The sequence below is a fragment of the Mastigoproctus giganteus genome, chromosome 14, assembly GCF_048544385.1.
Source record: "Mastigoproctus giganteus isolate SK-2022 chromosome 14, ASM4854438v1, whole genome shotgun sequence".
NCBI classification, from domain to species: Eukaryota; Metazoa; Arthropoda; class Arachnida; order Uropygi; family Thelyphonidae; genus Mastigoproctus; species Mastigoproctus giganteus.
This window is the reverse complement of record NC_143588.1, coordinates 21,826,995-21,839,785: the sequence shown is the minus strand read 5'-3', so window position 1 is coordinate 21,839,785 and position 12,791 is coordinate 21,826,995. Positions and strand designations below refer to the sequence as shown.

General features: G+C 36.8%; 1 protein-coding gene across 2 annotated transcripts in view; it reads right to left on the bottom strand.

Annotated features, from left to right (window-relative positions):
- The window catches only part of Cortactin (cortactin), a 312,424-nt gene that overhangs the window by 194,011 nt on the left and 105,622 nt on the right, over positions 1–12,791 (bottom strand). For both annotated transcript variants that reach the window (XR_016547902.1, XM_090388922.1), the window contains exon 7: positions 10,241–10,462. Coding sequence is in view for 1 of the 2 variants with exons in the window: in XM_090388922.1 (XP_090245048.1) it covers positions 10,241–10,462 (222 nt within the window). In the remaining variant the exon portion in view is untranslated. The remainder of the gene's footprint in view (positions 1–10,240; positions 10,463–12,791) is intronic.

The following is a 12,791-nucleotide window of genomic DNA, read 5'->3' as shown; positions in this document are numbered from 1 at the left end:
TTTCCAGGGCCGAATTGATCGATAAGGCTCTCATCATATACTCCCTCCTATGTGTCTGGGCAGAATTGCAGACACTTTCAAATTCAACCCTAATTCTCGGCTTTTGTTCAACAGTGACCTGTACTTGTTAAGTAATTCTGCCGGTCTCCTACTCTTAATATTATTGGTGCCTCTTTATCGACATTTTCGAAACCTATTGATTGAGTCATCTGGATAACTTCATTTCTAATTCCTTGGATGTTATTTTCTTCTTCTAGTACAACTTCTGGCCATATTTTGCGCCAAACTCCATTTAAGCATTTCTTAGTGACTTCTTTCCAAGAACTATCAATGTTTTCAATTGCATTTTTAATGGTGTAGTTTTTCCAAAAAGTTTTAACTTTTTGTTAAAAACTACAGTTCAGTTAAATTGCTTAATGTTCAACGCAGATAATAAGCTTTAAATGATGCTATTACTCCCTGATCCAATGGTTGAATCAGGGAAGTTGTGTTTGCTGGAAGAAACACAACTTTGACAGGAATGCATGTGTCCAACGTGTTAAGATCAGTAGGATGTCCCGGAGCATTGTCTAACAACAAAAGAGCTTTTTCTTCAAAGTTGTTTTTTTGACAATACCGTTTTACTTCAGGACAAAAGTGGTTAACAAACCAATCAGTAAATAACTCTTTGGTAACCCACTCTTTTCTATTTGCTTTCCATATTACAGGTAAATTCATTTTTATGTTACCTTTAAACGCCCTCGATTTTCTGAATGGTAAACTAATAACAATTTTAATTTATAATCGCCAAAGGAATTTGATCCAAAGAGTAACGTTAAACGGTCTTTGGCTGCTTTGAACCCAGCAGCTGATTTTCCTTCAATAGAAATGAAGCTTTTTGTTGGTAGCCGTTTCCAGAACAAACCGCTTTCATCAACATTGAACACCAAATTTGGTGGAAAATTTTCACGTTCAATTATTTTCTTTAGTTTTTCTGGAAACTTATTTGCAGCTTCAACATCTGCACTTGCAGCTTCTCCTGTTAATTTTACACTATGAATCCTGGCCCATTTTTTAAATTTCTCGAACCAACCACGAGAAACCCCAAAGGTTTCCATAATTTCTTCAGTTTGTTTAGATTTCAGGTGATTAAACAAAAATAATGCTTTTTCTTGAATCACCATTTGACTTAAAGGCATATGACATTGTGACATATCATCTATCCACAAACTTAACATTTTCTCCATTTTTTCTAAAATTGGATTCCTTAAGCGAGTTAATTTTGCCGCTGTAACATCTGTACAATTCTGAGCAGACTGTTTTATTTTTTCTGATTGACTTAGTATGGTTGTTAAAGTTGATTGCGCTAATCCTAAAGAATGTGCCACATCGGACTTTCTTTGGCCGCTTTCAACACGTCGTACGATATTTAGTTTAGTTTCCAAAGAAATTGCTTTTCTTTTCTTTGATTCTGACATTTTAATTAACTAAAACAAAAATATTTCTATTAAAATTTACAAAATCTACGTTATGTAATGCTATCAAAGAACCTACGTCGATTATTGCAATGCACCACACTGAAACAAAGTCAATCATGTAAAGGAAATGGAGGACAGTTAAAAATCACGATCTGGCATACCAAGAAAACTGACAGATACGGATCATTGCAATGCACCACACTGAAACACACCCCATGAAGTGTAAACAACAACTAAATTAGGCGAATGAAGTGCAAAACTGTTATAACAGACACACCCGCAGCTCGGGAGCACTCGGGAGTACGTAACGAGTCCCCGTCAGTCACAAATCGGATGATTGTAGGGCGTTGGCCTTAAATTGGAATATTTTTTTTAAGATAAATGGGGCTTGAAATTGCGGACTTCGTTATATCGAAGCTTCGTTATCAGAGGTAACATTAACCGAGGTATGCCTGTATTTGGATCTTCGAAAGGCTTTTGATACTGTTGCACATGGAAGACTGCTGAACATATTGGAGCAGTGTGGCACTGGAGGCAAATTGCTGCTATGGATAAAGGGATGGTTGAGTGGGAGAAAACAGAGTGGTAATCAATGTACACTGCTCATCGTGGACTAATGTTATTAGTGAAGTCCCTCAGGATTCAGTGTTGGGTCCATTGTTGTTGTTATTTTGGTTTTTAGGAGCATCAGCAACTAAGGCCATACTGCTCCGTGGATAAGCGGTGGTCATTCTCTGACCTTTCCACATCCTCCATATTTGGTGGTCACAGGCTCGAACCCCAGTCTAATCAAGAAGCGTGTGATACGCACTGCTGCTCCTGCCCACCTGACTATGGAGGCGCCATCCATTGTTGTTTTTTTTATTTATAAATGATATTTATGATGGTATATCAAGCTTAATGTCCAAGTTTGCAAACGATACGAAGGTTGGCAGGGTTGTTAAGGACACTAATGACAGTACGTTGCTGCAAAAGGATCTAGAAAAGTTGAGCAGATAGGCTGAGAGGTGGCAAATAAAGTTTAACATTGACAAATGTAAAGTACTACATATGGGAAACAGTAACCCCAGAGTGACATATCAACTCTGGGGTATACTACACTGACAGTAGTAGAGAATGAAACGGATCTGGGGGTAATTGTGCAGGCAGATATGAAGTTTTCTGAGCAGTGCAGATGGTCTGCAAGAGTAGTTCATGGTGTCTTGTCAATGATCTACAGGAATTTTTCTAGCAGGGATAAGGAGGTGATTATCCCCATGTATAAGGCATGGTCAGGCCACACCTTAAGTACTGTATACAGGTCTGGAGGCCTCATTTCAAGAAGGATGTAGAGCTGCTGGAACGAGTACAGAGAAGGGCAACAAGAATAGTGAATGGAACAAAGGGTTGCTCTTGCGAAGATAGGCTTAAATTTTGCAAATTACAGTGTCTGGAGACTAGACACCTGAGAGGTGATCTGATTGAGGTGTATAAGTATGAGAACGAGTGTAGCCTTGTGCAAGCGAAGTTTTTTACTGCTCCTGGAATAGAGAAGTTTTTTCTGTTTTATTAGCTTAAATTGGCATATTAAGTTATTTTCTAGAGTAGCTTTATATTCCTAGTTAAGATACTTAGTTTAAAGTTTAACTTAGACAGAGATTTTGTAGGTATTACTTAGTATTGGTAAGGGTATCAAATTCACGTGTTACAAGTTGCAGCTCCGCGGAACGAGAAGTTTTTTAGCCGTATTTAGTTGCTTTATTGACATATTGTTATATCAAATTATTTTCTATAAGTAGCTTATAGACGTAGTCAGGATCCTTAGTTTATTCTGAATTGAGACAGCAAGATTTGGAAGTTAATTAATACTTAAGTGTCCGTAAATTTACCATTCATAACTTGCCGCCATTGTTATATGATACAACGTTATATCCCGAACTAGATAGCGTAAGCTTAGTATAGTATAGTATATAATATAATATTGCAGTCAATCAGTAAAATCTATTAATCTTGTTAAACTTCATTGCCAATTAAAATTGTAGTTTTTAACTAAATACATATAACGACTTAGATTACAAATGTAACATAATTAATACATACCTTGATACGGAAGTTATATAAACGGAACTCATAGATAATACTCGAAACAGAAAAATATATATAGCGTTATAACTGTGTTGGGATACAAGTTTAGGGTTATAATTTTGTACTGAAATTGAAATTTTATTGAAATTAAATCGAAATCATGACTCACACCAGAGCAGCAAAGCAAAAGGCTCAAGCTAATGGGAGTGCTGTGGCTCAGGGTAGAACTGAGGGGGGCAGTTGCCCTCTGAGTACCCTCTGGGTACGGGACATGATATTGCCAAGGGGATGTCTTTGAGTGTGCGCGAAGTAAGGAGTGTAAGGAAATCAGGCGACAACTCAGCGTTGTAATGAGCCTATATGAGAACTTGAAGAACAGGGTGGATGCCTCGAAGGATCTAAATTGAGGGGCCCATCAAGCTCTCGGCTCACCACATCAACGCCAGAGCTTGCACTTGGTCATCATGCAACACAGCGGCAACCCCCAAGGCAGAATGTGCTGGTCCCACAGGAACTAGTAGTTGTTGGTGACTCTATTGTCAGGGAAACAGGGAACATGCTTTGTAAAAAGGATAGGTGGAACAGGACCAGGGTATGTCTCCCAGGGGCAAAGGTTGATAACGTTGTACAGCGAATATCATCTTTTAAGGGCACTAAACGTGATATAGTTGTACACGTTGGCACTAATCATATTAAGAGTATGAGACCGGCAGAATTACTTAACAAGTACGGGTCACTGTTGAAAAAAAGCTGTGAATTAGGGTTGAATTTGAAAGTGTCTGCAATTCTGCCCAGACACGATAGGAGGGAGTATATGATGAGAGTAGTGTCGATCAATTCGGCCCCTGGAAAGATTGTGCAAGGCTCAAGGGGGTAGAATTTTTTTCAGCCTGGTCTGTACTTGTTAACAAGAGAGACTGCTTCTACAGGATGGGATACACTTAAATAGAAAGGGTGCATGAATATTTGCTGATGCTATCAAGGCAGTGTTAGGTGGGTTGAAAACTGCTAGCTTGAGGGGATACACAAAATAATAGATTAACCAGTAGCCGCTGGCAGAGGTGAAAATAATTCTTGCACTGCTTCTTTCTATTGGAATGAGCAGCAGTCTGGAAAACAAGATGCAGGGTATTTTAGAGACTGCTGGGAGTCATTGCAGTACAAGTAAACAGATGGGTTGTGTTAGGGTAGCTAAGAATAGAAACACATGCATGTATACTTGCGTGTACACCAGTGCTAGGAGTTTGGTAAATACATTTTGATGAATTTGAGGTATTGCTCAAAATATCAAAGGCAGATATTGTTGGGATATCAGAAATGTGGTGTCACACAGATATAAGGAATGCAGAACTGGAATTTGGGGAGTTCAATGTGTACAGAAAGGATAGACAGGATAGGAAGGGAGGAGGGGTTATGCTATTAGTTAAGAAACACATAAAATCCAAGGAAGTGAAGCCAGTCGACATCGCTGGACAGTGCAGTGTCAAGTCGGTTTGGTGTGACATAAGCATTGGGAGATCAAAATTGAGAGTAGGAGTGTGCTATAGGCCTAATGACTCTGATGAGTATAATAAGAAACTGTACAGGGAAATAGAGTGGGCCAGTAAATCAGAGAGTCTTATAATGGGGGATTTTAATTTCCCAGATATTGACTGGAATTTGTGGGTTGGTCACTCACACACTAGCAAGCTTTTGTGGATTTATTGGATGATTATTTTCTATATCAAAATGTTCGGGAGGGAACAAGAGGGAGTAATACTCTTGATCTGATTATAATTAGTGATTCTTCATGCATTAAGAATCTGCAGATAAAGGAACCACTAGGTGGCAGTGATCACAGTGTGCCGAAGTGGTATTTACTCAAAGAGGTAACTACCATCATGGGTAAAGGGCAGAGTTTTTGCTTTTGTAAAGGTGACTACGATGGTCTGAGAAAGTATTTAAATTCTATAAAGTGGGAACAACTAATGATGTTACCAACAGCAAATTCAAAATGGGAAGCATTCAAAGAACTTATCTTGGAAGCTACTAGGCTTTACATACCAACTAAGAAATATTGTTCAAGGTTTAGGCCTAAATGGATGTCACATGAACTAATGAGACATACGGCAGGGAAGAAAAATGCATGGGATACATATAAATTAATGGATGACATAGAAGCCTATGATAGATATAAGCTGGTCTGTAACCAAGTCACAAAGGAGATTACACAGGTAAAGGCAGATTATGAGAAATCCTTGGCAAAGGATGCAAAGAAAAACAGAAAAGAGTTCTTATCCAGATTGGTCCACTGGATATTGATGGTTCAACAGTTGAGGATCCTGTTCAGGTGGCTAACAAACTAAACGAGTATTTTGCATCTACATTTACATATGAGGAGTTATTCAGGAAGGGGAATGCCAGAGTTGAAGTAAACTCTGGCAGTGAGCTAGATGATTTTGTAATAACTAAGAGGAAAGTGGAGGAGAAATTGTTGAGGGTAAACATAAAAAAGGCACCTGGGGTAATGGGATCCATCCAGTTATATTAAAGGAGGCAGCAAAGGAAGTAAGCAAATCCTTAGCCATAGTTATGAGAGCTTATTTGGACTCAGGGGAGGTACCCATAGACTGGAGATGTGCAAATGTGACCCCAATTCACAAAGGAGGATCAAAGGCTGACACGAGTAATTATAGACCTGTGAGTTAAACTTCTGTTCCAGGAAAATTAATGGAGGCACTGGTTAAAGAAACACTGCAGGATCATGTAGAGAAGACTTCAGTTATAGCTCGCACACAGCATGGTTATGTTAAGGGAAAATCTTGCCTGACCAATTTGATTGGATACTATAATGCAGTCACAAAATAACTAGATACTGGGAATAACTTTGATATTATATATTTGTATCTTAGAACGGCTTTTGATACTGTTGCACATGGAAGACTGCTGCATAAATTGGAGCAGTGTGGCACTGGAGACAAATTGCTGATATGGATAAAGGGATGATTGAAGCGGAGAAGACAGAGAGTGGTAATCAATGGACACTGCTCATCGTGAACTAATGTTATTAGTGGAGTCCCTCAGGGTTCAGTCTTGGGTCCATTATTGTTTTCTGTATTTATGAATGATATTGATGATGGTATATCAAGCTTAATGTCCAAGTTTGCAGACAATACGAAGGTTGGCAGGGTTGTTAAAGACACTACTGACACTATGCTGTTGCAACAGTATCTGGAAAGGTTGAGCAGATTGGCTGAGAGGTGGCAAATGAAGTTTAACATTGACAAACGTAAAGTACTACATATGGGAAACAGCAACCCCAGAGCAACGTATCGACTCTGTGGTACTACACTGACAGTGGTAGAGAATGAAAAGGATCTGGGGGTAATTGTGCAGGCGGATATGAAGTTCTCTGAGCAGTGCAGACAGGCTGCAAGAGTAGCTCATGGTGTCTTGTCAATAATATACAGAAATCTTTGTAGCAGGGATAAGGAAGTGATTATTCCCTTGTATAAGGCAATGGTCACGCCACACCTTGAGTACTGTATACAGGTCTGGAGGCCTCATTTCAAGAAGGATGTAGAGCTGGAACAAGTACAGAGAAGGGCAACAAGATTAGTGAATGGAACAAAGGGTTGCTCTTACGAAGAAAGGCTTAAGTTTTGCAAATTACAGTGTCTGGAGACTAGGCACCGGCGAGGTGATCTGATAGAGATGTATAAAGCCTTGAATGGTCTTATCATGCTCAATGCCGATGGATTTCTTCATCTTGCTCAGAATAATCACGTGAGAGGGCATAAACTGAGATTGAGGAAAGACAGAAGTAGAATAGATGTGCGGAAATTTGCCTTTAGCCAGCGGGTAGTTGGTTGGTGGAACAGATTTCCATCTGTCATTGTGGAAGTTGATAGCCAAAGTAAATTTAGGGTTAAGCTGGACAGGTATTTGGAACGAATGGAGGGGTGAAATGGGAGCAGTTTTTTTTTTTTTGGCTGATACTGCATAAGCTTGCTTTCTTGCATCATATGCCTCTACTGATGCTAATGCTAATTTCATTCTGTAATGTATCAAAGTACCCTGCAGCTGTTGTGTTTTGTAGAGAAATTAAGGAAATAAATGCTTTTTTTTTTTTTTTTTTCAGTTTCCAATTTGTATCTATACATCTCATATAAATGACAAGTTCCTCCTCATTTGAAATTGTAGATGCATCTAGAAGAAGACTCACTCTACTGGAGTGTTTATTTCCTTAACTAATTTTTGTTTACTGACGTCACCAATAACTGACACAAATTGTTTAGAAGAGTAGGCCCAGAAGAGTACCAAAATGAGATTTCCTGTCATTTCAGTACTCTTCTACTGCTGGACTGTATCTACATCATGCTTATTTAGTAGGGCTATCAAGTTTTTGAAGTCAGTAAATAGTTTAATTGAATTTAGCAATATAATAGGCTGTTTTAAAAAGGAAGGCACTTGAGATATTAAAACATTTTAGAATCCATCTTTCTGTGGCAAGCAGCTAGAGGTGTGTTTTCTGGGGAAGTCTCTGTCACAGCATTTTTTGTGTGAATTGGGTGTCTCATGAAACCTAAATGTCTTCACTTTGAAAGGTCCTCAAAAACATTGTAGTAACTGAGAGTCTAGAGTTACTGTCAATAGGATATTTTTTACATACATTACAAAATGCAACTTCTTTGCAGCACAACCAATTGAATTCTAGAACCATTTGTCTTGGAGAGCATGTCTTACATGATTTTTACGTGATGACACAACAGATCTCTTTTCTCCAGTGTTTTTAACACTTTCTGGTTCCTTACCTTTTCCTTCAGCTTTACAAAACTAGAAAGTGTTTCTTTTCACTGTTCATAATGAAGGGCGAATTTACATAAATTATCCATAAACAATAATTCAATAGGAAAGGCAAATAATAAAATTTACAAAAACAACCAGAAAGTAGTTAACACCTGCTAAGGAAGCCAGACTCAGTTTTCATAACAATGTAATGTTGGTCACGTGATCCAGTCTTACCTTCTCTCCTTCACGCCCCCTACCTCACTTTCCACTTCAGTGACTCGTCATTGCAAGATTACTGCATTTTTCTGAACACATTGTACTCCCGAAATTCCAATTCTGCACTGCTTATATCTGTGTGGCACCACTTCTCTGATATCCCAACAATATCCACTTTTGATGTCTTTACCAGCACTTCAAATTCATCAAATTTATTTACTATACTCCTAGCATTGGTGTACATGCAAGTATACATACACCTATTCTTACTCATAGTTACCCTAACACAATCCATGTATTTACTTGTTCCACGATGACTCCCAGCAGCCCTTGAAATCCCCAGTACCTCACTTTCCAGGCTGCTGCTCATTCCAATAGAAGAAGTGCAAGAATCACTTTCACCTCTGCCTGTGGCTACATTTAATCTATTAGTCTGTGAATCTTTAATACTTTAATACTTATAGTATTAAATACTTATAGCTTTAATACTTATAGTTATTTTTTAGTTATTTGCTTTTATACTTCTTATAGTTTCAGACACTGGTCTGAAATATAGTTAGCTATATTATTATTTCACTTATATATAACTATATAACAGTTAAACATATACAGTTAAATTGTTAAGATTGTAAGATACTATTTTATATATAACTACATAACTCACTTATATAATGATTATCAGAAAAAAACTATCATAACTTCTTAACTACCAAAAACTCATTTCTTAAAATTTAAATTATATGTTTAACCGTTTTATAGTGAGTTATACTCTATATTATAGATAGGTGCACTTAGATACTCAAGGTTAACAGGTTGAGTCCAGGAGTTCCACCACAACAACATGCAGTACACCCCAGTGAAGCAATTGCCAGACCAAACAAGACTAAGCAATTCAAACTTAAAAGAAGAAAAAACTGTCTCATCCCAATAATCCAGACAAGAACCCAAACAAAGTCTTCACAGCAAGGTATATATTATTTAATAAGTGAGTTATATAACGACTATCAGAATAAACTATCTTTTTTTTTTTTTTTTTTTTTTTTGGTAGTTGTTGATACATAGGCTTCTGTGGCCATAATGCACCTCCCAAGGTTTTTGCAGTACTTTGATCCAAGCCCGAGGTGGGAATCGAACTCGCAACCTTTGGGTTGCCAGGCAGGCACCTTACCCACCCGGCTAGCCCGGTCGGCGAATAAACTATCATAACTATCATTCATCCACAACTAGCTAAACATATGGATTATTAAAAATTTACTCACATCATCCCCAATCTTGATGTCAGATACAGTTTTTATCATGTCTGTTCACATGGATACACTTACATAACCTTACCTAACTTAACATTACCAAGAAGACAGACTTGTGCAATATCTTAGGTAGGTTGACTATCTTGGGCCCAGTCAAGATTCATTGTAATTGCACATAGAAACAATACAAGATAGCCAATTTTAAAAAACAGGTCGGCCATGCATAAATTAATACAATTTTACCAGTTCCATAAAACTACAGTCAATTATGATAGGTGGCAAAATTACAAGGGTGGCCAACTTACTACAGTGAAACTAACTTGGGTGGCCAGTAGTTTCACTGTACATACATTTCACTCTACATATTATATATATATACTTTGCTGTGTACATTTTATGGAATTAGTAAAACTTAAGAGTATAAGAAGATGCACATGCATTTTTATAGAATAAGAAAATATTTCTCACACACATATTTCTGATTACCTTTTTGTGAAGAATGCCTCTCAGTTTTCTCATGATATTCCCATCCAACAGCAGATTTATCCTGTCGTTCTTTTTGAACACCAAACTTGCCCCCAAATCCTTTAGCATAATCTTTTTGTGATTCATGTTTTTCCATTTTTTCATGATAATCCCAACCAAGAGCTGATTTGTCAACACGATCTGCCTGTAGCCCAAATTTCCCTCCAAAACCTGATGAATAATCTGCAAAATTATTAATACTTTTATATTATATTATATTATATTATATTATATTATATTATATTATATTATAAATCTATTATATTATTGCAATTCAGATTTCAGGGATGAAACTTTGTTTTAGTTATATTTGTTTTCATTTTTTTTTTTTTTGTATGACATTAAATAAATTATTAGTGAACACCTAGCAACAAACCTTTTCATTTATTTAATGCTAAAGTGCATAAAGGACATATTTTCAGTAAACTGTTTTACTGAAAATATGTCCTCTAAGTCAGAAATATATGTTTGTTTTCCTGTTATTATATGATGCTCAATACATACTGGTACTTTACATGGAATTACACTGGATTTATAGTCTGATAACAATTGTCTGAGAGATCTATTTATATTTAAAATTTCAAAATGTGAGAGTTGAAGGACATCATTATGCAAACAGAAACAAATAATTTATTGAAGAAAAACTAAACTCCATTAAAAGAACATTATTTAAATATTTAATTAATCCATAAATTTAAGTATACATTACAATCAAGACATTTTGGAACCCTGTGATCTTTCTATGGAAGAATAGTTAAACTGTATAAGAGAATATAAGAATACAGAATTATCAATGTTTATCAGAATTTATCTACATTCTGGTAAATTATACATGGGGTCTTCCATTAGTCCTGTGCTGATTGGGCAGCAGAGAGTAATAATAAAAAGTAACAAACATACTTTGCTACAAACATATTTTGCATTCTTATCCTTCTCATAATTCCATCAATACTCTTTAGCTTATTTAATTCAATAGTAATTTGTCACCAGGCTAGTTTCTAGGTTTCTGTGACCCATGATAATTTATTTGCATCCATTGCATTTTCCTTCTGTGCCAGTGGTCTCATTAGTTAAGCTAACATCTAATTAGGTTTAAAACCTCGAAAAATATCCCTTAGTTGGCATAAAAAGCTTAATAGTTTCTGTGATTACTTCCCTGAATGCTTCCCATTTAGAATTTTCAGTTGATCCCACTGAAAAGAATTTAAAAACTGTCTAAGACCACCTTTACAAAAGCAAAATCCATTCCCTTTATCCTTGACAGTAGTTAAATCTTATAAATCTGACGTCAATAACCTCAATGCATAAAAAGTCATGCTACTGATAATCAGATCAAGAGTATTACTTTCTACTTGTTGCTACAGAAAACATGCTGCTATAGAAAATGGTCATGCAATAAAACCAGAAAATTTCTGCTATCATGGGAGTGACCAACCCACAAGTATGTGTCAGTATGTGAAAAGTTAAAAGCACCCATTATAAGATATTTCAATTTTCTGGCACACTATTTGTCTGTATAGCTGTAGACTCATCACAGTCATTTAGCCCATAACATACTCCTACTCTCATTTTGTTTTCCCAATACTTGCATTACACCACTCAACATTGCACCAGCAACTCCCCTACATCAAATGGTTGCATTGCCTTAGAATCGGTGTGTTTCTTAATATATCCAAGAGCAAACATTAACCAAGAGCATAACTCCTATCCTCTATCATTTCTGTATATATTGTACTCACCATATTCAAATTCTGCATCCCTTACGGCTGATGTATTTGAAGCATTGGTTAAAGCATCTGATGATTTAACCAATACTACAAATTCATATTTGTTTACTATACTACTAGCATGGCCCTTGCACAAAAACAGAAGGAACTGGAAAGTTGCTGGAGAGGACTTCATACTGCAGTGGATTGAAAATGGCTGATGATGAATAGCATTACTGTATGTGCAAGTAATCATAGCTATGTTTTAATACAGCAAAATGCAAAGTCTTACATTTGAGAAATAGCAACTAAAAACAACAGAGGAACAAAGAGATCTGAGAGTTATAATACAGCAGATATGAAGTTCTCTGAGTAGTGCAAACAAGTGGATAGAAAGCCCATGGTGTCTGATCAATGATTTATCAAACATCATCATGTAGAGATAGGGAGGTCATAAGCCCAATGTATACGGCAATTCTAAGAATGCAATTGGAATACTATGTTCAAGTATGGAGACCACATCTGAAAAAAGACTGAGCTTCTTGAACAGGTCCAAAGGCTGGCAACTCACATGGTGAGAGTCATCATACATCCCACGAGATGCTCTTAAAGAGGAAAGGTGACTACAGCAGAGCCCCGCTTAGTGCAGAAGGCTGATTACAACTGGTTTTCACCTGGTTTCCAGAGGTCATCTATGAGCAAACGGATATATATTATTCATTAGATTCGCACAAGTAGTTATTATATCTTCAGTCAATGAATTTATTCATAAGGTGATGCTATTATCCCTCTTCTTCCTTCTTCAT